The 27,093-nt window shown below is 35.7% G+C and overlaps 1 protein-coding gene across 5 annotated transcripts in view; it reads left to right on the top strand.

Moving 5' to 3' along the window:
* LRP1B (LDL receptor related protein 1B) overlaps positions 1-27,093 on the top strand; it is a 1,938,012-nt gene that overhangs the window by 1,249,699 nt on the left and 661,220 nt on the right. For 4 of the 5 annotated variants that reach the window (XM_084800259.1, XM_084800258.1, XM_084800257.1 and 1 more), the window contains 3 exons: positions 514-594; positions 1,547-1,714; positions 23,548-23,727. In XM_084800259.1, coding sequence (XP_084656385.1) covers positions 514-594; positions 1,547-1,714; positions 23,548-23,727 — 429 coding nt within the window. The remainder of the gene's footprint in view (positions 1-513; positions 595-1,546; positions 1,715-23,547; positions 23,728-27,093) is intronic. The other variant, XM_084800256.1, reaches the window with a different exon arrangement.

Here is a 27,093-nt window from a genome sequence, read left to right as displayed (position 1 = left end):
AGCAGCACAGCAGAACTCTGGTTGCTTTCACTATGACAAGTTTGGCTCTGCACATATATTTCACAAAACATGATGAGTTCAAATGATATATCACCCAATGATTCTCCTAGGCTTATGGTGACTAACACCATGCAAGTGTACTTTGGACATTAAGAAGTTGTCCTTAGTGGATTTAGAAGAGATTTGATACCCTATGAGCATATACTGGGGGAAGAGGTCCCCCTCAGTCACAGTCATAGGGGAGGGGAGTAAGGGGAAAATAGGAGGGAGGGAGGGAGGAATGGGAGGACACAAGGGATGGGATAACCATTGAGATGTAATATGAATAGATTAATAAAATATATTTTTAAAAAGAAAAGAAAAGAAGTTATGATTACCGTATTTTTAATAATCTACTGTCCTCTATGTCATTGTAGAGGTCAAGAATTCTGGTCACACCAGTAAACAGGATACAAACCAAACCAAGCACAGTCCATGATGTGTTTCTTATTCTCTCTTTTACATCTTTCACAGAATTTCCAACTTGTGAGCCTCACACTCAGTTCGTATGTAAAAGCGGGAGATGCATCAGCAGCAAATGGCACTGCGACACCGGCAAGTACCTTGTGCTCACTGCACAGCACTGACCAGAGTAGGGCCCAGATGTCAGGGCTGACTGGCTTCCTTCAAAGGAGGCTTTCAGAGTCAGGCAAACTGGCTAAGAAAAGCAGTGAGCAGGAAGCTGGCATGTCACTGGGGATCCGCGTTAAGAATAATGAAGCGTGATATTTGTCACATGGGGCTCTGACACAGCTTCATTTTTAAATATTAACTTGGACATAGACTAAGTGTCCAAAGATGAATAAAAGGAACGATTAAGGAAATGACCTGGACAATTCAAGTCCCCAAAGCATTTATGTAACATTGGCAGTTTATGAATTATTACGTAATTATCCAAATGATCTTAGCCCTGTCACCTTGCTTTTTATGTACAAGTATTTTGTTCTTGTACTTAATTGTGTCATTATGCCAAGTCATTCTAAACGCAGGTAAATGAATCATATATTAATCGATGTCATCTAGTTTCATTTAATTCACCATCTTTTCATGTTCCTTTCGTTTTGCCTCTTACAATTGTCAATATTGAGAATAAATTTTTTTTAACTTTTTAAGGATAACCATTTTTATTATAATTTATTCAGATTACATCCCGATTGTCATCTCCTCACTTGTGTCTTCCCTCTCTATTTTGCCCTATTCTGCTCCCCTAGACATCTAAAAGAAGGGGACAGTCAGTAGTTAGTTATTTCTATATTAATTAGATTTTAAGCTATAAAATCCAGAGACAATGATTTCTTTCTCTTGTTTTAGCATTTGCTATTAAAGCAGAGGGATGCATAAAGTGAGACCCACTGCATTTCATTGGAAATGTTGGTCATGAATTTATCTATCCTTTTCAAAATTCATGAACCAATTCTGTAAGGACTTTTTACATTTATCATATAAGAAATATAAGAAAAATGTTCTTCCACATTAGCTTTTACTAGCTTTCAGTGTTTCTTTCCAGATGATGACTGTGGGGACAGGAGTGATGAGGTGGGATGTGTCCACTCTTGCTTTGATGACCAGTTCAGATGCTCCAGTGGCCGGTGTATCCCAGGGCATTGGGCCTGTGATGGTGACAATGACTGCGGAGACTTCAGTGATGAAACGCACAGCAATTGTACCAAAGCAGGTCAGTAATTTTATAAATTATGAAAGACCATTAAAGGTTGATATGTAATTAAACAATTTAGAGTCCATCATTAAATCACATGTTAATTAATCATCACATTAAGAATATAAATGAAGAACAAAATAAAATAACCAGACTTCTTTGATTTTAATGTTTCTTTTATTTATTCTCTCTGCTTCTTTTTTTCAGTTGTATCCACTGTTTTATTGTCTCCTGGCTCTTTGCTTTCTATATTCATTAAATATTTTGTTACCACATTCTAACTTATACAAATTCTAAAGTGTCTCAAGAGGAACAAAAATTATACAAAAAGGATAGTTTTGCTTTTATATTATACCAAATTGGCTTTCTTGATATTTTAAATAAGCATTCAGTAAATCAGTCTAATTCTCCACATTCCATTTCCAACTGATTAACTGTCACAAATGAAATGAAATAAAGCAAAGGGCTCATGACCATGGTCCTCAGCATATCTGTGATAAGGCAGACCCTGTCAATAGCATGCATTGCTTTTCAAAATATAATCTACAATCAGGTATGTTAGTAAGTGTCTTAGTTTGGGTTTGATTAATCTGAAAAGTCACCATAACCAAGGCAACTCTTATATAGGAAAACATTTAACTGTGGCGGGCTAACAGTTCCAGAGGTTTAGTTCTTTACAGTTATGTTGGGAAACATGGCAGCAGCCAGGCAGACATGGTGCTGGAGGAAGAGCTGAGAGCTCTACATCTTAATCCATAGGCAGCAGAAGGAGACTGTGTGCCACACTGGGCATTACTTGAGCATAGTAGACCTCAAATCCAGCTCCAACAATGGCACACTTCCTCAAGCAAGACCACACCTACTCCAATAAGGTCAGATTTCTTAATAGTGCCACTCCCTATGGGTCAAGCATTCAAAACACATGAGATTTTTGGAGCCATACCTATTCAAACCACATTAAGTTGAGAACAATATTGTAGTCACAGAAAACTATTACCTGGTAGAACAATAATATTGTTTTCTTCATCATTCAAGAGACAATGTCTACTAAGAGAATTTATTAATTTGATAAATATTTGTTGAGTAATAAGGGATAATTAAAATAATTAAAAACCCATGGACTCTCTCTACATAGGGGACTTGCACATGGATAAATAATGATAGGCTTTATTTAAGGTGGTGAAATCTGGCGAGTCATTTACCATGTAAAAAGCTTAGTTTTCAAAGGCTTTCCTGAACTGATACTTGTGTCTTCTCCGAACATTTGACAACTCACATGACTGTTAAGGTCTCAAGATTTTCTTCCATGTGGTATTCTCTCAGTTTTTGGAAACAATGGGTAGATCTGTGTACTAGTTTTGTTTTGTTTTGTTTTGTTTTGTTTTAAAGAAAACCTCTGGCTTTTGTGTGAATTTGTCAATTGATTCATTTTTATTTGGCCTGTTCTACATGAATCATTGCAATGATCTAACCATAGCTGTTCAATGTCCCTGTGCCTTGAGGCATGGAAAGAGAAAAAAACACATTGTTGGTCTTGACATGATTCATAATTGGTTTTTTGAAGGTGGGAGTTGGTGTTAAACAAAATAGAAACTTGAAAGGAAGCAGAAAGTCACTAAGAAAGCTTTTTCTTGGGGATATTCGAATTCAATTGTCTTCAAATTAGGGCGTGTTGAACTATTGATAGCGTTAACATTAAATGTTTTATGTTTCTTATTATGCAATAACTTCATGTCTTTCCCACGCCTTTGTTAATGTATTTGTTTCATTAGAATATTTAAAATGAAAATGCTTGTTATTAAACAGGCATAGAAAAATTGGATGAAGGTATTTTTCTTTTTCAAGTAAATATTTGAAGCCTTCATCTGGAAGGCAGTTGACACCTCATTACTGCACTGCAGTTTAACTCATTTGCACTCCTCACATATGTCTCTTCGGGCCTCTCATAGGGTGTGCATCTGTGGCCTGCTGGCAATGACCCATAATATGTATGAAAGATAAATGGTCCCAACTTAACTTATGTTCATTTGGGAAATAAGATCCTATCCTTCTTTTCTATGCATATTTGTTGCAAGTTAAAAACACATTAGCACATTAAGAAGTTTAAAAAGCTATTTCAGCTTCACGAATACCCAAAGCTTCTCGTGGACGCCAGAGAGTGTTTCTAGTTGGATTATCATATAAGAAGAGAAATTCGAATGTTAATAGTCTACTTTTTCATGGCAACTCAGTTTCCCCACATATTGCTGCTTTAAAGGACAAGTTGTCAATGTGAGCTTATGTGGCAGAACACTGAGAAAATGATTGAGAAAATCTACATGATTTGTGGACTTTTTCAAGAAACATATGAGAGACCTTGACTTATTTTTAGTTTTGAATTGTAAACCATACATGGATTCTCTAACCAAATGTATGACATGAGGATTGGGCACAGGAATTGAGCAAAAATACCATTCTAGGATAGCTTTAGGATAAAATAGCCCAGGGTATTTTGGATACAATTCATTATTTTCATTTTTATTATTTTGATTATACTTTCTGGTAGAGATGCTATAAGGTAATATTTACATATGAAGGGGAAGCTAATATTATACATAAGACTTTTGAGGCTACTGACAAAGTAAAGTAGAGATTTTATGTAATTAGTCATATTATTCAGTTTAAAACCTTCTGTAGGAGGGGGAAAAAAAAGAGTTTCTGGCTTGAGTTTGAAGACTAGCTGTCAAAACTCATTAATTCCCCCAAATAATTGCTCAGCCCTTTGCTGTACACTTCCTGGAAGACAGAACATATGGTGCATCCCTCTTTGATTCAAGTTTTTTTCAAGGAGTAAAACAATATACAAACAGAATTTTTCATATAGAATTTCCATTTCATACCATTCTTACTCAATTTTTTTTTCTTTCTGACATCACATTCAGAAAGTATTTCTCTGGCCATGGTGGGTTGTTCTTTACGAAGTGAGAGGCAACTCTAAGAGAATAGTTCTCTTTAGTGTTAATGAACATCTATCCTTTTGTCTTAATTTTATGTTGTTCACGTTTCTCCTTTTATCTTTACTATAGTCAAAGAACAACTAGAGGCTTCATAAAGTAGTAACACACACATGCACACACACATACATACACATACACACACACATACATACACATACACACATACACACACACACAACTTGGAGATGGAAGGTGAAACACAAATAAATGAGTGAGAGTGTAGGAAAGGACGAAAGAGAGAGAGAAAGAGAGAGAGAGAGAGGAAGAGAGAGAGAGAGAGAGAGAGAGAGAGAGAGAGATTGTAATATAAATCCATCCACAAGACTTTTACCCTTTCCTTGCTTTGGATCCTGTCTCTTATCAATTGAACTTTCTGTTATACTCTTTCCTATTTCTTCTGTAACAACCATGAACTTATTTATATATATATAAACAAACTTGCGGGAGACTCAGGGAACTTAGAATGGGGGAGTGCTTAAGAGTCTGAAAGTAGCTGCTTACCTATGTAATGAGAGTCATACAAAAAGGTGGTTTATATGGTTTTAACTACTTTCCAGTTGCTGTAACAAAGCGCCATGACCAAGATAACTTATAGAAGATGGAGTTTATTGGAGTCTTAAACTTTCAGGGATCAATCCATGGCCATCATGGCAGACAGCAGGCAGGCAGGCATACCACTGGAACAGTAGCGGAGAGCTTATATCTGTTTCACAAGCACAAAGCAGAGAGAAAACTAGAGAGAATGATACACACACACACACACACACACACACACACACACAGAGAGAGAAAGAGAGAGAGAGAGAAAGAAAGAGAGAGAGAGAGAGAACGAGAGAGAGAGAGAGAGAGAGAGAGAGAGAGAGAGAGAAAGAGAGAGAGAGAACGAGAGAGAGAGAGAGAGAGAGAGAGAGAGAGAGAGAGAGAGAGAGAGAGAGAGAGAACTATGTGGAAGTGGTGTGTACTTTTGAAACCTCAACCCGGGCTCCCCACAGTGACATATTTCCTCCATGAAGGCCAAATCTCCTAACTGTTCCCAAACAATTTCCCAGTTGTGTACCAAACATTCAAATATTTGAGCCTATGAAGGCCGTTCTGTTTCAAACTACCATAGCATGTAAAGATATAGGAGGGAAGGTGGAAACTGAAAAATGTAAGTGAGGGGATAGTAGTTGGCAAGTTATATGAATAAATTCTAATAAAACAAAGCATAACTAAACAAAAAGAATATTCTGTCAAAATGAAATCAATCTTTTCTCATCAGTGTGTAGCTCTGTAGGTAAAATAAGGACCCTCTACACCTTTAATATGCATAAATATCAATGCATAAAGTAATTTTATCTCATTTGACAGTTTAATTTATTTAAATTATGTAACATTCTACTCATATGCCTTTTTCAAAATCTCAACTTTATTTCATCATTTGATATAAGACATTACTAATGTCCTTATATGCTTATTTCTCTGTTAGTCTCCTCTGAAAATATTTTAAGATGATGTGTAATAATTTAGCATCTTCATGACAGAATAAGTGATAAGTTTTTCTCTCAGTTTAGATTTCACCTATATTTTGCAGTTTTTCCTAAAAGCAACTTAAATATTCTTCAAATATTTTCATTTTCCATTTTAACGGGACTTCTGATCATGGTTCTCTGCTATTGTGTTTTAATGTTTTTGGTCTGGCAGCTGTAAATATTTATTGTTTGCTGCACTAAGTGAGCAACTTAAGTGATGCTATAATATGTGATCTCTTATTTTCATTCCATTGAAAAATGCAATTGAAATATCATGTATGTCTTGATCATCAACGTTGACTTATTGTCGATAAGGCTTGATCTAATCCATTAGGTAATCATGAAATTTGTTAATATATTGCTCAAGCATGCTCATATTCCACTGAGCACATGCTATTTTTATTTCAGTCTAACTTTTTCATGCACTTTGAAAGCTTATGCTGTTCTCTCCCTTAGACCATTTCCTCAGTTGTTTGTTTATGTCATGCCTTTGTTGTTCCCAAATTGTACAAAGAAACAAGAAAAATTGCAACTTATCTTTTTAATTTTGTGGCTTGGATGCTATTTAATGCAATGTGAATGTCATTATTCATGTATTTATTGTTGAATAGTCACAACATTATAATTGAATAATAGATTTATTTCTGGAAAACAACATTTATTTATGTTTTTAGGACCCATGGTGCATTTAAAGAGCATTTATGGGTAGTGAGGCCCTGGGTTGTACATAAATGATGTACAAGATCCTGAGATATGCATAAAGATGTATAAGATTACAGGTGTTAATCTAATTCTGATCACCCTTTAATGAAATGTCATTTTCACTTACCTAACCCAGAGCTCAATAAAATAAAAGTACAGGCTATTTATCCTATCTTTCCTTCTATACAGTTGTTAGTATATTTTTAAATGGCAATGAAAAAAGTTCACTGTTGGTAAAATAGGGGCAGAAAAATAAGTCAATGTGTGTTTGTGATGGAATGATCACCAGGCACTTTGTATTTCTGAGTTGTTTAATACTTAACAATACACGTGATTACAAAGTTCAAGATGCTGTTCCGGATTTCCCAGCTTGAGTTCTTCATAAAGATCATGTGTGTCTCCTCTGTCCAGCTGTTTACATTGTTATTGAGCATATTCTGTTTGTTCTAACTTTACATGAAATGACATTTATATTATGTTATCACCAACAATTACTGTCTCACTCTGAATGACATACTTGGTTTTATGTAAAGATGAGATAGGAAAATACCTATCTTTTTAGTACAGGCCATTGTATTGAAATTCTCAATGGGTGCTTTACAGACTCTGACCTTTACATTAAACAGTAGCAATAAGTCTGTCTGACCTTCCTTTAAATTTTAATCTCCTTTTATCTTTCACAATCCATCTTATTAAATCGCCTCTGGAACCTTTCGACTGGAACAGCTGTGGACATTCCTACACAGACTATTTTAATGTCTTTCCCAAAGGTGTTTTCCTGTCATAAGAGGTTTGTTTTATGGACATAAAAAATTTAGGCAGCCAAGAGAAGATCACAGACTATGAGTTGAATTACTTTGTCTCAAAGATAAGGACATGTATTCAGCTAAACAAAATCCTATCCCTCTGAGTTTATGAAGAACTGGCGTTTCATATTAGAAGCATTGAAGCTGATACGTTTGAATCAGGAAGATATTTTCAACAGATTTTGACTGAAATGATCATTCTAAGTTTTTTACTTAAAAATGAAGGAAGTACTCAAGATATATCACCAATCAACTAAAGCCAGAGCAGTATTCTCCCTAAGGAGGCTGTTTCAACTCAGAACAGTTGTCCAAACCTAATTTGTAACTGAAAATTTAGGTTACTAGTTTAGTAATGGGGAAAAAAGTGAACCTGAAAGAATAAAACTTTTGATTCCCCACCTGCATCAAGTGTATCCCAGTCAAATAGTCAAATTAAGCACCAGAGTCTAGTCTTCTTCATGTAGGAACTAAAACACCACACTTCACTTTACTTTAGATAGTTCCAATCTGATCATTTTTCTTTCATGAAAGCATTCAAAAGTTAATTTCTAGTTATTTTTAAATTTTTTGTCAAATTGCAAAACTAATGTTTACTACCATAGCTATTTTTGAATGCATCTCATTAGTGCAAAAGATTTGTTCCTCTCGTTGCACAAATTTCAATTCCATCTTGAGAGCACCTTCACGTGCAGAACAGGTAGACAGAAGAGTAAGGGGTTTGTTTTATTTTTGTTAAATTAGTTTATTCTCTTCACATCTGGATCCTAGCCCACTCGTCATCTTTTCCTGGTCTCTGCATCCATCCATCCATCCCTCCCTCCCTCCTTCCCTCACTCCCTTCCTTCCTCCTTCCCTCCCTCTTCCCCCATCCTCCTTCCCATATTTCTCAGAAAAGAGAAATCCCCCTACCAACCCCAGTTCATCAAGTTAAATCAGGACTGAACAAGTCCTCTTCCTCTGAGGCCTGGTGGAGTCAGCCCCATCATAGGAAAGGGATCAAAAACAAGGCAACAGAGTCTATGTCAGAGACAGCCCCTGCTCCCATTACCAGGGGACCCACAAGATGCCTGAACTGCCCATCTGCTACATCTGTGTAGGCGGCATTGGTCCGGTAGATGCATGGTCCTTGTTTGGTTCTTCAGGGTTTTGTTTTTGCCATTTATTCATTTAATCCAGAATGACCTAGGGTCTGGCAAGGTGATAGCTCATTGCATATATTCTGCTGTTTTCAGGCTGATAAAGCTCAACATTCCTCTTCAGGTGTTGTGATTTAGAGATTCTACCTAACATCCCGAAGTTATACAAATTGAATTGGAGTCTGCAGATTTTAAAATTTCACTTGGAAAAGAGAAATGTGCAGCATGGTATGTGTATGAAGATCAGAGGATAATGGTGGAGAGCAAGTTCTCTCCTTCCATAGAGGATTCAGGAGAACTAAGGAGGGTGGTTACACTAGCATCAAAATGGCATCCAAGCTTTACCTAACCCTAAACTTAGAAGATTTCTGTGGACTTGGGTGGGAGAGGGTTCTGCCTATACAGCTGCCATCTGAGACAGACCGGTTTCAGCTGATTTTCTGTTGTTCTGTTAATAAATTTACTAATGTGTATGGGAAAAAGAAAAAAAAAAAACCACTGCCAATAAAATCTAGTAGACTTGAGAATGAAGTATTAATATTAAATATAAAGGAATTTAGAAATTAAGTAATTGACAAAAACCATAGCAATGGTTTTTTTTTTTATTTACCTTAGTAATACAGTCCAATATAAATTTAAGCTCTACTTAATTGTTGAAAACTGTTATATCCATTTTCCAATGAAATATAAGCTGAATGGATTAACTTTATTCTGTCATAGATTGATTTATTTTCTTTAGAAAATGTTAATACTGAGATATCAAAACAAAGTTAATTATTAATGGATTTTATCCACAGGAAAAATTTGTTTGTTTTCAAAGATAAATTATATTTTTAAATTTCATTTGACTCTTAATACTACAAACAACCTTTACATCAATAACAAAGAAAACTCAAGGATGTTTATTCTCTCAATTAATAAAAAATAAGACTCTTTTTTCTCTTGAATTCATATTCTGACAATATATCCTGATTATACTTTTCCCCCCTTCTAGTCTTCTCACTCCCCACTCCCTTGCAGGATCCAATAATCCCCTTTCTGTCTGTCATTAGAAATGGGCAAGCTTCTAAGAGACAACAAGGATGACAAAATAAAATATAGTAAGATAATGCAAAAGGTATCACATCTAGTATGGACAAAGCAAACCATCAGGAGGAAAAGAGCCCCAAGGGCAGGTACAAGAATCAGAGACCCGCCCATTCACACTGTTAGGAATTTCATCAAAATAATAAACTAAATGTTATACATATGCAGAGAAGGTGGTACACTCTTCTGTCTGCCCTGTGCTTGCTGCAACCATCTTTGTGAATTCAGATCAGCCTTGTTCACTTGAATCAGAAGGCCTTGGTCTCCTGGTACCCTCCATGCCCTCTGGCTCTCATACTTTTTCCGCCTCCACTTCCACAGGATGCCCTGAATATCAGAGTTGCTTTGATCTGCATTTCTATGATGACTAAGGACATTGAACTACATGCTTGATATCTAATTTCTTGAGTTCCTTATATATTTTGTATACAAGTCTTCTATCATATATGGAATTGGCAAGGATCTTCTCTTTTGTAGGCTGCCACTTTCTATAAATGATGGTATTCTTTGCTTTACAAAGCTCTTAGGCATCTTGAGAACCATTGGTTAATTGTTCATATTGGTGCCTACATTGTTGATGTTCTGTTCAAGAAGTCTTCTCCTGTGGCAATGAGTCCAAGGCTATTTACTACTTTCTCTTCTATCTAGTTCAGTGTATATAGTTTCACGTTTAGGTCTTTGAGAAATTTGAACTTGAGTGTTGTGCAGGGTGGTAAGTATGGATCTATTTGTGTTCTCTTACATGCAGTTTAAACGACATCATCTTTTTTTTCAAGAGGCTGTCTTTTTCCCCCCCTCTAATGTGTATTTTTGGCTTCTTTATGAAAAATCAAGTGTCCATAGGTGTGTGGTTTTATGTCTGGGAATAAAACTCAATTCTATTGATCAACCTGTCTATTTTCATGCTACTACTGTGTGGGTTTTTTTTACTCTTGTTTTGTTAGATTTGAGATTGGGAATGATGAGATGCCTGGTAGTTCTTTTGTTATTCAGGATTGTTTTAGCTATCCTGTTTTATTTTTCCATTATGAAGTGGAGATTGTCCTTTCAAAGTTTCTGAAGAATTGTGTTGGAATTTTGCTGGGGCTTTTATTGAATATGGTAGGATGGCCATTTTTTACTATGTTAATCCTACTGAGGCATGAGCATGTGAGGGTTTTCTAACTTCTTGTATCTTCCTTAATTTCTTTTCTCAAAGACTTGAAGTTATTATCATACAAGTGTTTCACTTACTTGGTTAGAATGGCCTAACGTTATTTTATGTTATTTGAGGTTATTGTGAAAGAAGAAATGTTTTCCTGACTTCTTCCCTTGTCTATTTATCATTCCTATATAAGAAGCCTACTGGGTTTTTTTTTTTGAGTCAATTTTGTGTCCAGTTGTAGGAATCCAGGTGAAATTTTTGTACAATTTATGTATACTATCATATCATGTGCAGAAATGATACTTTGACATATTCCTTTCCAATTTGTATATACTTGGTCTCTATCAGTTGTCTTATTTCTCTCGGCAAGACACCAAGTACTATATTGAATAAATATGTATGAAGAGAGTAGACAGTCTTATCTTGTTCTTGATTTTAGAGGAATGGCTTTGAGTTTCTCTTCATTTAATTTGATGTTGGCTATGAACTTGCTGGAAACTACTTTCATTGTGTTTAGGTGAGTCAATCATGCAAGGAATTTTATCATTAAGTGGTGTTAGATGGTATTAAAGGCCTTTTTTTTTTTGCATATAATGAGATGATCATGTACTTTTAATCTTTTAGTTTTACTTATATGGTGGATTATATTTATTGAGTTTTGTGTATTGAAGTATCCCTGCATCACTGGGAGACCAACTTGATAATGATTATTGACCTTTTTATGTGTTCTTAGATTCCATTTGGAAATATTTTATTGTTTTGCATCATTTTTATGATGGAAATTAGTCTGTAATTTTTATATGATCTTTATATGATTTGGGTGGTAGGGTAACTGTAGCCTCATAAACTTAATTGATCATTGCTTCCTTTGTTTCCATTTTGGGGAACAATGAGTATTGGCACTAGCTCTTCTTTGAAACTCTGATATAAATTTTTAAAAATAATCTTGTTCAGAGCTTTGTATTTTTAAGTTGGAAGACTTTTTAATGAATGCTTCTCTTTCAATAGGGGTTTATAGGTCAGTCTGCATTACTTATCTGATCTTGATTTAACGTTGAAACTAGCCTCTATCAAGAAAACTATCCATTTATTTTCTACTCTCAAATTTTGTGGAGTACAATTTCTAAAGTATGTCTTTTTGATATTTTTGGATTTCCTTGGTGTCGGCCTTTTAATTTTTTGATTTTTGCTGAATCAGATATTCTCTCTCCATATTTAAATTTGGATAAGTTAAGTCTATCTTGTTGATTTCTCAAAAACCAAATGTTTGTTTCATTTTTTGTTTTGTTTTTGTGTTTTGTATCATTCTCCTTCTTACTTATGTATTGATTTCAGCCTTGAGCTTCAATATTTCTTTCAGTCTACTCCTCTTAGAAGTGATTACTTCCTTTTGCTCTAGAGATTTGAGATGTGCTGTTAAATTCTGTTATATCATTCTAGTTTTTTTACTGTAATCACTTAGTACTTTGAACTTTACTCTTAACATTGCTTTTATTGTGTCCCCTAAGTTTGGGTATTCTCTGTATTCATTTTTATTGACTCCAATAGAATGACTCTAATTTCTTTCTTTATTTCTGCATTTTTTCATTCAGTAGAAAGTTATTTAATTTTCATGAATTTGTAAGCTTTCTGATGAAAAGTTTTTTCTGTTGTTGTTGATTATTAGCTTTAATCAGTGGTGTCCTAATATGATTCAGGGAGTTATTTTAGTTTTCTTGTATCTATTGAAAGTTGCTTTGTGTCCAAGTATGTGGTCTATTTGGGAAAAAGCTCTTGAGGTGCAGAGAAGAAGGTATATTCTTTTGTGTTTGGATGAAATATTCTGTAAATATCTGTTACCTTCATTTGGTTTATACTATTTCTAAATTTCAATATTTTTCTGTTTAGTTTTATATGTATAACCTCTCTACTGGTGATATAAAGGTCTCCCACTATCAGTGTGTGAAGATCAAATATGTTATTTAAGTTATAGTAGTGTTTCTCTTACAAACTTGAGTGCCCGGTGTGTTTGGGGCATTGATGTTAAGAAAGCAAATGTTATCTTGGTAATTTTTTCCTTTGATGAGTATATGGAGTCTTTCACTATCTCTTTTGATTAGTTTTGACATGAAGTCTATTTTGTTACATATTAAAATAGCTACATCAGCTTCCTTCTTAGGTTTATTTGTCTGAAGTATCTTTTTCCAATCTTTTATCTTGAGATGCTATTAAGGTATGTTTCTTGCATGAAAGAGAAAGATGGATCCTACTTTTTATCCATTCTGTTATTGAGAAAGATCAATAACCAACAATTTTATTTTGTTTTTGTTGTTAGTGGTGGTGATGGTGATGTCGATGGTGTGTGTGTGCAGTGTGTTGGCTTCTCTTCTTTTAATTTTGCTGGTATGAGATTGTTTATTGCCTTTGTTTTCATGAGGGTAGCTAACCTCCTTAGGTAAGAGTTTTCCTTCTAGAATATTCTGTAGGGCTGAACTTGTGAATGTATACTATTTAAATTTAGCTTCATCATGTAATATCTTGTATTTTTTCTGTGGTAATAGAAAGTTTTGCTGGCTATAGTAATCTTGCCTAACATCTGTGGTCTCTTAGAGTCTGAAGCACATTTTTCTTGGCCGTTCTGGCTTTTAGAGTCTCCATTGAGAAACAGGTATGATTCTAAAAGTTCTGCCTTTATATGTTACTTAGTGGTTTTCCTTTGCTGCTTCTAATATTGTTTTAGTTCTGGATATTTAGTGTTTTGATTATTATGTGCTAAGAGAACTTCATTTAATGGACTAATCTTTTTGTGGTTTTGTATGTCTTTTCTACCTTTATAAGCATGGAGAATTTTTTCTATGGTTTTATTGAAAATATATTCTGGGCTTATGAGCTGGGATTCTTCTTCTTCTTCTGTTGTTCTTCAATTTGGCCTTTTCATAGTGTCCCAAATTTCCTGCATGCTTTCTGTCAGTAGTTTGTGGGACTGCTTTGTTTTGTTGTTATTTCGTCTTTTTTTTTTTTTTTTTTTTTTTTTTGTCTTTTCATGTAGACTTAACAATTTCTTTGGTGAATGTATCCATTTTTTTTTCTATTGTATCTTCAACGAACATGCTTCTCTACTTCTTGTTTGAGCTCCTAAATTTTTATTTTTAGAATTCCTTAAGTTTGGGTCTTCTTTATTGATTTTATTTTCATACCTTGAAATTTCTTCCACCACTTGTATGTGCTTTCTTGGATTTCTTTAAGTTATTTATTAATTTCCTTTTTAAGGGCCTGCATATATGTATTTTTAAGTTCTTTCTCTTGTGCTTCAGCTATTTTAGAATAGTCATGGCAAACTTTATTAAGATATCTGGTATCTAGTTGAGACATATTGCCCTAGAAGTTATTTATTGTATTCTTGCATTGGTGTTTAGGCATATGAGATTGTGATGACTATAGGTCTAAGTACTGACTTCTGGATTTATCTTTGTTTGGTGGGTGTTTTATTCCTTGGTTTCTGTTTCCTTTCTAGATTTCCATACTTTTATGATTGCGTGTTATGTGGTAGGAAACTTTCTTGGTAACTAAGCTGTGTCCACTGGGGATTCCAGTTTAAATGTGCTTCCGGGTATTGGAAACCGACACTTAGGAATGGGAACAGGCTGGGCATCTGAAGGTATTCACAGGAGGAAGGAATACAGTGTGTTCAACCAAGATCTGCACATTTCTCTCTTTCTGAAATGTGAAATGTCTTCCCTGACCAGTGAAGAGAATTTGCCATAGAGGATCTGCTCATGTTAATTATCAGATTGGGGGTATTAGATCTAGAGGGATTAGCAGGAATTAACTGGTGGAATTGGGTGCTGGGATGAAGCAACAAGTAGTGAGTTGGAGGCTAAAAGGGGGAAGATCCGTGGGACCCATTGGAGTAGTGGACAGAGGGGTAAGAATGGCTCTGAAAGGTGTTCTGTTGCAAGGACAGGGATGAGACTAGGCACTGGGGTTAGGCAGGCACTGTGAACGTCTTCAGTTAGCTTAACTGCTTTCCTTGGCTGCTCAGTGGGTTCATTCATAAAGACTGTCTCCCGTTTTTGAAGACTGGGATACTGAGATGAGTTGAAGGCTGGTTGGAATAGATATTTATGATCTGTTGGCGATGGAGTCGTAGAGGAAAGAGAGACTATAGCAGGTGTTCCGTTATAAAATCCATGCTGAGACTCAGGGAATTGGGACTGGAGGAGCTGAGGGCAAGGTGAATATTTGCAGTCAAACTATCTTTTTCCTAAAAGGAGCAGCCTTTGGATCAGCAGTGTTTGCCTGCTGGATTTGGGGGGCAGGAATAAAGCAATCAGTATAGGAAGAGGGAGATCACCAGGTGAAGATCTGTGGAATCCACAGTGGATGAGGATAAGAAGGCAAGGAAGGCTACAACTAGGTGCTCTGTTGGGCTGAGGCTGTAGAACTGAATCTGCGGGAACAGAGGAAGGGTCAAACATCTGCAGTTTGTGTACTTGATTCCCAGGTAAGAGTGGCTTGTGGGTTGGCAGTAGATGCCTACTGAAATCTACTGCATGCCTACAGGGCCTGCTTTCCTGCCCAACTCGCCTGGTTATATTCACAAGGACAACTGTGCTGTTGGTGGAGGCTGGAATACTGGGAGAAGTTGGGGGAAAGAAGTTTGGAGGAGATCTTTTTGATCCCCTTGTAGATGGGATCAGGGAAGAAATGGAGACTGCTATGGGTGTTCTGCCACAGCACTTGGGGAAAGACTCGGGATTATGAGTGGAGGAGCATAAGGAACATAAGATGTGCCTGGCAGCCTATCTGCTTCCCTGGCAGGAGTGGCCTTTGGGGTAGCAGGAAGTGCCTGATGGAGTTGGGGGGCTGAGAAAAGAGGAGTAGAGAGAGGGGAGGTTTGAAAGAGAAGATATGTGGGAAACACAGTAGACTAGGCAGAAAAAGATAGCTTTAAAACCAAACACTGTTCCTAACAACGTATTTATTGACAAAACTAAAATGAATTGGATAAATGTACTGTATATGGTTTAGAGCACCCTTTGTTAATACGGAAGCCTATAATTATCATTATTGCTCTGCAGAAAACTGTTAATGAATGGGTCTGTACTTATTGCAAGGCCACAGAGCTTCTGCATTAAGAGGATGTTTACGTATCTTGTTGTGAGAGTAACGTGATCTGATAGACAATATTGTTAGCGGCCGGAATCAACAGGTGACAGCAGGGCAAGGCTCCCTCTTTGTGTCTCCTTCTTGCCACAGAAGTGAAAGCAGCAACAGTGAGAGCCCTTTACTTCCCACTGTCATACTGCTTCATAGCTATTGAAAGAGAAAAGCCTGGGACTGAGAAGGAAGCAAACAAAGCAATAGAAACAAAAAGGCAATCCACAAAATAATTAATTCACCTCTCAATAATTGAGTAGTGTCCATGATTTCATAGGAGTAAAGTAATTCACAATGGGAACATTGCTCCTAAAATAGCTTTTAGAATCTTTAGGAGCCTGTTTGAACAGTCAGCACTTATTTCCTTATTTATATGGAAACAACTAAATTTCATTTTATTCTCAATATCTAAACCATCAAAGCCTTTCCAGAAATAAATCTGATGTTTAAAGTCCTACACTTAGATACCACAACCATCCTCACAAAGGGAATTTCTGCCATCACAGAGTTGCATCATACAGACTTTCAGTGGTATGTTTCTTTTATGTACAAATTTGAAGGTGATGGCTTATGAACCATAGCCAAAAATTAAAACAATCAGGAAGCGTTTTCAATTTAAGCTCTAATTGGAAACAGTGTAATTCTTGCCCATTTGATTACACAGTACTATTATCTAGCATGGAAGTAAAGGCAGTCTGAGAAGGTTAACAACGAGCACACTTCCTTTGTAGCCCTAACGTCGTTCAAAGAGGTGAACACAGATTCCCGCGCACTGAGAGATGCTCAACAATGTCCCTGTTCCAATAAAACTTCATCTATTGTACAGACTGAACGCTACAATTAGTCTGCAGGTTGTAACTTGCCTTCCCTTCATGGAGAACACAACCAGTAGACTTATATTCTGAATAACAAATTGCCTTGCTTAACACTATACATATATTTCGTGGAATATTACACACATGGAAAAGTAAATGTACCATGCAGAGAAAGACAGACTCAGAATAAGAAGAGGTAAAGCACCATGAAAATGATATTTTTAAATATCATTCCCTGTCCCTTCTTTGCACGTATGTCTCATATATGTGTGCACAGGCATATTCATTCCTTTTAAAAGATTTATATATTTTATGTGTTTGAATGTTTTGACCATGTATTTCCATGTATTAATGAATGTATATACATAGAGTAGAGTAAGAGTAGAGCCTCATATATCTTAAAATTGGAGGTTGTGAGGCTCCATGTTGGTGCTGGGATCTGAACCTCTGTTTTCTGTAAGAATGGTAAGGGCATTTAACAATAAGACATCTCTCTAACCTATCAAGCATATTCTTCAACAAATAGTATTATTCTTAATGATGAAGTTGGATAATATCTTTTTTTCAATTTTTCTTACCAAATATTTCCCCAAAATAAGATGAGCAAATGTAAGACAATATTTACATTTCAAATGTAAAATATAGAAATTGCCTTGATGATCCCTTAGTGAAGGGATCTTGAATACTTAAGTGTTCATTAAAAATGTAACAATAAAGCAGAATGAGGTGGAACTATATGACACATGAACTGAAGAAGCTGGGTACACATATAGAACAGTGAATGATGGGTAACAAGCTAAGTTATAAACCCACTGAGGCATAAGAACCAACTCTCCAGATTAGCCTCTGAGGACTTCAGCATACTCAGTGAGCCAGACAATGAATGTGTGTGTGTGTGTGTGTATAGTGTGTGTATAGTGTATGTGTGTATAGTGTATGTGTATATAGTGTGTGTGTATATAGTGTGTGTGTGTAATTGCAAATATTTAGTCATAGTGAATTAACTTAGTTATTGAGAAAAATTCTACCATCAGGTTCACATTTCCTCCAGGGCTCTATACCTATCTACCTATTTGTTTGTTTGCTTGTTTATTTATTTATGTATCAGATTTCCCAAATTGTATGCTTGCTTTAAATAGCTTCAGGGTAAAAAAATACAATAAAATTCCATTAGTGCAAAACATAATAACCAGCATCCGCAACAAGGGAACACAAGAGTAAAACAGCACGAGCATGCCCATAAACATACAGTCATAACAGCACTCCGCTGAGACAACCGTACCACAAAGACAGACTGTGCCAAGCCCCGAAGCTGAGGAAAGCAGGACTCAAGGGAGTTGCACGGTTTGTATCTAATGTTTGAGCAGCCATTGCATGCTTGTCTGAGGGACGAACTTCTCTATGCAGAGAACATGAGCAACTGTTAAAAAAGAGGCTGATTGTATTTGGCAAGAAAGTTAAGATCAATAAAACTCCAAGAATTAAACAAAAAATTGGGCTGAAGTAAAAACTCATAGATACCTAAATGATTGGGAAGAGGTGTGGGCTCTGTTTAGGTTGTTTTTATTATGAAGAGAAAACAGAAAGAGGGAATGTAAAAAAAATGCAAATGTGTATATGTATTTGTGTTTAGTAAGGTGAAGGACTTCAGTATAAACCAGTGTTCAAGAATTTGAATTAGATATGTAGATTGTGCATCCTGGTTCTACACACACACACACACACACACACACACACACACACACACACACACTTTGACAAGTAATAGAAGTTTCTTCCTATCTATCATGTGAATATTCATTAGGTCTACATGGAATGCCTATCTGATTCACAGAATTAAACAATAGCCTTTTATTATTCTCTCTTTCCTTTCTTCTTAAATCTAAACATTTACTGTGACATAAGAGGTGTTCTAGGTCCTGCTCACCTGCTTATCTTTCTCTTCTCAATTCTGTTCACACACTACGCGGCTTTATTAAATCTGCTTGCTTTGCTAAAACATACATTTCTTGATGAAAATGATGTTTAGCATGCAAGAGGCCTGTGTTCAATCATGAGTACCTAAAGAGAGAAAGACTGAAGGAAGAATCTTTTTTCCCACACATAGCTTTCCCTCTAGCGATCACTAAAACAGGAGTCACAATCCCTGTTTTTTTCTGTCTTCTGAATGGCTCATGTAAGAGCTCAAAGGCTAGTTTTTATCAGTCCTTACAGCACATGCGCCTGCTGTGAGTGTTTATAATGTAGGTTGGCAGCTGCACATATCACCTACTTATCTGAGTGTCCACCATCCTATCAACTGTTTCCAGAAGCAGAAGCTGTGGTGGGTATTTGGACCTAGATTTCAGCCACTGGTGTTCTCTGGAGTCTGACTCAAGCTTCAGACTATCCATTTTTCCACACAGTCGCCAAGGAAAATTAACAATGTGCACTAAATTTTAACATTATCCCAATGCTTCAAATCTGCAATACTGATACAATTGAATTTATCTTACCGTGGTTGTTAATGAATGCCCCTCAAGACACTTCCCTCCCCATTCACATCTAATTTCACTGACCGACTCCTATTTCTTCGTGCTTTAAAAATTAATACTATATTTTGCTTTAGGGTCTTTCTTTTTCTTATTCTGTCTGCCTACTAAATTTTATGTTTTTTTTTTAATTAAAGTTTTTGTGGTTTCCCCCCAATATTTTAGATTTGTCTCTTTTTGGCTCATTCTATAACTAAACACTTAATATTAATTTCATAATCAAGTCATTCTTTTCTGCCAATAATGAGTGACAGTTGTAGTACATTTCCCCTTGGTCATGTTTTGGGTGGAATTGATTGACATGATACGTCCCAAATCTGTATAAGTAGGTTTAGCTGATGAGTTGTGGTAAAGCATATTTCTTTCAGGAATGATATGAGTCTTCTAGTGATCTGATTTCCTGATTTTTACTTGGATGCTTGAATGAACACAGAAGAAATAGCTAACCACCAGGACACAATGGTTGGGTGAGAAAGGCAACATGTAAAACTTTTCCAATTGCATATAGAGATTTTATGCCTGAGTGTTGCTACAGCATAGTGGGTCTATGCCATTCATTCCTTTCAATATTACTGGAATTCATTTTACTCATCACAACTGTTATTTTCTCCATAGACATATTTTCTACTTCATTCCTTTGGATCTCATGAAAATGGACACAAAGCAGTAATGCCAGTGCTTTTCTTGAGACTGGAAAAACAGTTATCCTTTGTGTACACTCCTGTCAAGAGCAAAGCAAGAGCTCTGTAGGCTAACAACATAATTTCAAATATGTAACAAAACTTGTCTCTCTCCTGATACATAGGCCATGATCATCACTACCCATAATTTCTAATTCCTTGCATCTTTCACCATGTTTTCCTGGTTGGCCTCCAAATGAGGGAGTAACCACAGGAAAGCTAAACTGTCCAAGGCAATATAAAAGTTAAAAATCTTTTCATTATGAACTAACTTCTACCATGACCTTATAAAGGAGCAAAATAAATGGTAAATTTTATTAGAATAAAATACACTGAATTGCAGTAACTTAAATATAAAAAGCAAGTGAGTTCTCAGATTCTTCTTGATTTTTAATGATTTATTTATTTATTTAATATTGTTTTACATGCATTGGAGTTTGTCTGCATGTATGTCGGTATCAGGATGTCAGATCACCAGGAACTGTAGATACAGACAGTTGTGAGATGCCATGTGAGTGCTGGAAATTGGACCAGGGTCCTAGGGAAGAGCAGCCAGTCCTCTTACCACTGTGTCATCTGCATAGGCCTCTCTTCTCGATTCCTCTATGAGCCAGTTTCTTGAATATAGCCCTTCTAGAAATTCAAAACGGTATGGTAATGAGAAGATCAGAGAAGTCACTGCTGCAGATCATATCTCTGACACTTATTATTTATACATCTTTTGAAAAATCAATAGTTTTTGTTTCTCTGTGAGCTCTGTCATTTATTTGTTCACTTGTTCGTGTTACGTGATTCATTTGTGTCCTGGCTTTATCCAGCCACCTATTGCTAACATGCAGTATAATAGTAATGGGTCTTTGTAAAGGATCATGGGAGACCCACTGGGTAGCAGTAAAACAAATGCTAACAGACCTGTAATGCCTTCTTTTCTCTTGAAAGCCAAAAAGAATGGTGTGTAGTTTATATGGGTGGTATTGGGAGTATATAGTAATATGCAATAATATATATATAATTACCGTTTCATAAACTATAAAAACTGCCCATGAGGTTTCTGAATGGGACACACAATCCTAGTTCTCTGTTTGCTTGTTTGTTTGTTAGTTTGTTTGTCTGTTTTAGAGGAGAGGGTTTTTTTTTCCCCAAAGAAATTTGATCTCTTATAAATCTAAGAACAATAGAAGGTAAAGTGTATACAGGAAAGCAGTGGTAGCTTGGAAGACTAGTGTGGCCAGGATTCCACATGAAAAACACATGTAGCAGTATACTGAAGGGAACTGTTCTGACCTTACTGGCTTGCATCTCCATAATACACGCAATTTACCTTCCCGTCCTTCATTCTAGTTTGTAAATGACTATAATTTAGTTGTTTGTAATAGCCATTAGATGTTGCAATAACCTACAGAGTTTAGACCTAGAAAGTTACAAAATAGAAGACAAAAATCTCTAGGGACAGTCCCATCTGTATTTAAATGTGGAGACTGCAATCCCTGCTCTGTACTAACTTGACTATTATCCTTGCTTCAGGAGACATTCTTCTTGGCTCGGTATTGTTATGTTTATTCCTCCTGCAATTCTTTGAAAGCAGTACAAAGTCTTTCATAGACATTTTAATAATAATAAGTTACTTGGAAGAATGTGGTTGAAAATTCTTACATAAAACTAAGAACTTAGTCAAGAAGGAAGAGCAACAACAAAAACTGTAGCTAAGTACTCATTTACAAATACCAAATGTAGTCCTCACAGTAACAGTTCCAGATGGTGAAAAGCACATCACAAGGAGTCAGTAGTTGCCTTAGTGACATCAGAATGTTGATCTTAAGTAAGTCTGTTACTGAATCATTACTTTAGATACCAAGTCAACAAATCAAGTAAGCAAATAATTGTCAGTATAGGTAAATGATCTTTGCCAAGAATCACAACACAATTAATATAGTACATTAAAAATTTAGTGACAAATATATATAATATATTTATTTTAAAATGCTACAGGGGGATATTTGTTAATATGATACTCCTGATAATAGCAATTTTGGAACTTTTAAAAAATGACTACACGTGTATTGTTCAGTTATTTTTTTCTCCTTTATTAATTTATTCTTGTTACATCTCAATGGTTATCCCATCTCTTGTATCCTCCCATTCTTCCCTCCCTCCCATTTTCCCCTTATTCCCCTCCCCTATGACTGTTCCTGAGGGAGATTACCTCCCCTGTATATGTTCATAGGGTATCAAATCTCTTCTTGGTAACCTGCTGTCCTTCCTCTGAGTACCACCAGGTCTCCCCCTCCAGGGGACATGGTCAAAGGTGAGGCACCAGAGTATGTGAGAAAGTCATATCCCACTCTCCACTCTACTGTGGAGAGTGTTCTGTCCATTGTCTAGATCTGGGTAGGGGTTTAAGGTTTACCGCCTGTATTGTCCTTGGCTGGTGCCTTAGTTTGAGCGGGACCCCTGGGCCCAAATCTGCCTATCATAATGTTCTATCTGCATATAGCCCAAAGGGCATGTCCCACGAAAGCCTTCACTTACCAGGAAACTGAGACAGAGGGGAGGACATTCTATTGGGACTCTAGATGAGAGAAGCATGGGAGAATGGCAAAGTAGAAGGATCCAGAGGGTCCTAGAAGCCTACAGTATTGTTCAGTTATTATAGTATAAAATGTCTCAATGTCCCAATGTTTATATACCTTTACTCTTAATGATGCATAATTTATCCTACAGTATTAGTACTACTCACTAATAGAATTTGAACACATAATACTTCATTAAATTCATAGGCATAATTTTCTGCTTTGATTGTAGAATTGAAATCTTGTTTTTGAAGGTGTTTTATTTATAGTATGTGATTCTTTCAAATTCTTAATTACTGTTTAACAAAGATTTTCTTTGTCACAAAGTGCTTTTTTGTTATTTCTTTCTTGGTAACTTGAAAGAAATTACTCTAGAAATATCAAAAAGGAAGAAAATTCTTATTAGCAGATTTTGCTTACATGTCTTAGAGAAAGACAGTGCTTCAAAGACAGTACCTGAAGGCACCAATTAAGAAAACATTAAAACATCCACATATTCTCCTTACTAATTTATAAAAACCTGCAGGAAATCTGCAAGAGACACTAAATATTATTTTTTCTTAATTATTAATGTTCTAAATTGTTAATATTTTGTGAAAATGTTATATATACAGTGGATATATATTTTTTTTCTAGCATAATAATATTACCCAAAGAAAAATTCATAAAAATGACAGAAAATCACAAATTTTCTCCTATCTTGCCCCATTTTCTTCTTCCTCATTTAAAATTAAGAAGTTCGTTCTTCTGGCTGCACGGGGAGTGAATTTCAGTGCCACCCTGATGGAAACTGCATTCCTGATCTGTGGCGCTGTGATGGAGAGAAAGACTGTGAAGATGGCAGTGATGAAAAAGGCTGCAATGGTACCATCCGACTGTGTGACCACAAAACCAAGTTTTCCTGCAGGAGTACAGGTGAGCACAATGGACATCCTGGAGGCTGAATCCTTTGGCTCAGGCTCCTTCTGTAGCTCATCACTGAACAGTATCCTTAGTCTTTGGTGAATATGTTCACATGCTATACGTAGTAGTAGAAAGTATCTGTGAGGAGTGGTACGGATCTGGCACCATCCTATAATGTTTTCTTTATGAACTCATGGGGGTAAACAGAACCGTTTAACTTGCCGAGAATCACAGGTCCTGAAGAGCAGAACTAAAACCTGAAATCACTCTGTTTGGTTTCAGAATCTCTAATAGAATCTCATGGTCATAGAGACATGTGCCGACCTACACTCAGTAATTCTGTCGGTAGAATCCACCCAAAACGCAAATGCACCGGGATGGGGGCCTTGATCACACACTGTTAGTTTACAGTCTACTTTTCCAGATTTCTTTGTCATCGCTTGGCTCCTGCTAAACAGTGTTTACCACTTGAAAATAATTATTTTGAGGGTCATAGGTCATACTGTTATTTTTTGTAAAGATGTCTATTATGACCTTTCATATTTTTTCTATTTATACAAGGTTCCACTTGATCTCTCACTAACTCGTTTTTTTTTTCTGGATGATGAGATAAAGTTTAGAAAAAGATTGATGCATTATATTTTATTTCACTGTGAAATCAACCATTGAAGGAGTTTCTGATGATTATCATAATATGATTCCCTATGGATTTCAAAACGTATCCTTGAGTCACTCTAGAATTTTCCTCTACTGTGAAGTTGTTTTGTGTGACGTATACTCTCAGCCATCCCCTTTCTTTATGTATTCCAAGCAAGAAAGGGAGCACACCAGCTGTCTGCAAGCAGCATGGAAAGGTTACGGCCTGTGGCCATATGAAGACATACAGCCTCGTGCTTCTTCCCCAAACACACAGTGGTTGCCATACTTATATATGAAAATTTAAAAATATATTTATAACCTTTCATAGTAGTTTACAAATAAACTCTATATTAGAGAATTCTCGTTTAAGATGCCATGGCTTGTAATGAGAAACTTGCCAAACAAGATTTCTTCAGACATAATATTTCTTATTTTTATGTTTTTGAGAATTTCTTATATGAGTACTGCATTTATATCATCCTCCCCTTTCTAATCCTTCCTATGACTCCTAGCTGAACAACCTTTCAAATTTATGGCCATGCTTTTCTTTAATTCCTACTGTTTTTTTTTTAAATTGTGTATTTATGTGTATAAACTATATAAATACAACCTGCTTCGTCTATAAAGTGTGGCTTACATGTTTATGATTTTTAAGACTGATCATTTGGTGTTTGCTAATAAGTTGTATGGTTCATCCTTAGGGAAAGCTGGATCTGTCACTCTCAGCATTCATTAATTCACTGTAGCTGTTCATCTAAGGATAACACATTGTGAGATTTCCCTCATCTACACTGGAATAGAAACCAGTGTTTCCATTATGCCAGTCTTGTTTAGGTGACCAGACTGTTGAGATTTCATGGGTTCAGCTTCCTGTCTGTCATACAGAGAAGATAGAATCACTCAGTTAATTTTCTAGTTTCTTCACATACTCCAGATTATGTACTCACCTCTAAAAGTTCAGAGCAAGGAATCACAACAAGAAAGAAGGTGTAGAGTTTGTCTTTCTGGATTTACTTTACCTCAGATAGTATAATAATTTCCAGTTCTACTCATTTACCTACAAATTGCATGATCTCAGTTTCATTTTTGCAGATATATAGTATTCAATTATATATATATATATGTATATATATGTATGTATATATATGCATGTATATATATATATATATCATATACATATATCATATGTTTACTATGCATTCATCAATTGAAAGACATCTGGGCTATTCTTATTTCCTAGCTGTTGTGAGTAGAACAGCCATAAACATGACTCAAGCAAGTGTCTGGGGAGCACCCTCTGGAAGCATTTGGGAATATGGCAAGAAGAGGTTTATCTGGGCCGTATGGTAGATCAGCTTTCAGCCCTCTTAGTATTCTCCACACTGTTTGTCATAGAAGCTCTACAAGATGGCAATCCCATCAATAAAGAGTATGTTACATTTTCCTCATGTCCTTGCCAGTATTTTTTGTCAGTTGTTTTCTTATTCTTATACTAATTGGAGTAAGATCAAATCTAAGGTTGTTTTTAATTGCACTTCCCCAGTTGCTAAGGATATTGAGCATTTTAAAGATGTGTCTTAGTCATTTTTATGTCTTCTTTTGAGAACCTTCTGTTTAGCTCCATAGCTTACTTTTAATTGGGTCATGTGTTTTCTTAATTATCTGAGATTTTCTTGATATATATATGTATCTGGCAAAGATTCTGTCCCACTCTGTGGGCTTTAACTTAATGAAATTGATTTTTTCTTTCTTGTTTAAAATATTTTAATTTCTTGACGTTCCATTTGGAAATTACTGAACAAATGTCATATTATTTAGAAAGTTTCTTCCTATATACTTTTAGTTTATAGGGTATTTCTTTTGTTTTCGTCTAGGAGTTTTGGCATTTCACGTTTCACAATGAGGTCATTGCTCCATTTGAATTCAGTTTTTGTATAAAATGATAAAGATTGGTGTTTTTAAGTCTTTTATATACAGTTATCTTGGTTTGATGAAGATAGTGTCCTTCACCTAGTGTAAATTTTTGGCGTCTTTGTCAAATATCAAATATCTGTAGTTATGTTCACTAAAGTTTGGGTCTTTTATTTTATTCCATGGATCAACATATCCAGGCTATTTGTGTGTGTGTGTGTGTGTGTGTGTGTGTGTATACCAGTATCATGCTACTTTTATTGCATGTTTTATGTTATAATTCTACAGTATGTTTTTTAAATCTAGAAAAATAACCCCTCATATTATTGTGGGGTTTTTTTCCCACTCAGTATTATTTTCTCTCCATTCAATTTTGTGTGTCCATGTATTAGGGTTTTTTTTGTTTTTGTTTTTTGTTTGTTTGTTCTGTTCTGTTTTTTTTTCTTCTTCTTTCTCCTGTGAATAATGTTGTATGGATTTTCATTGGAATTCTATATAATCTGTAAATTTCTTTTAGTAAAATCATCCTTTTCACATTCATTCTACTATCAATCCATAAGAAGGAATAGTCTTGTCATTTTTTTACTGTCTTTTTCATCTGTTTTCTTTAGAGAGTTAAAATTTTCACTGTTAATGTCTTTAACTTCCTTGCTTAGGTTTATTCATAGATACATTGTTTTATTTTATGAGACTACTATAAATGAGAATGTGTCCATTATCTCTTTCCCTGCATTTGCATTGTTGGTGTATAGAGTAGCTTGTATTTTTGTAAGTTGATTTGGTAACTGGCCATTTTTCTGAAAGTATTGATCATTTTTTGGAAATGCT

The sequence above is a fragment of the Acomys minous genome (genome assembly GCF_964271855.1).
Source record: "Acomys minous genome assembly, chromosome: 10".
Classification (NCBI taxonomy): Eukaryota; Metazoa; Chordata; class Mammalia; order Rodentia; family Muridae; genus Acomys; species Acomys minous.
This window is presented reverse-complemented; position numbering and strand designations above follow the sequence as displayed.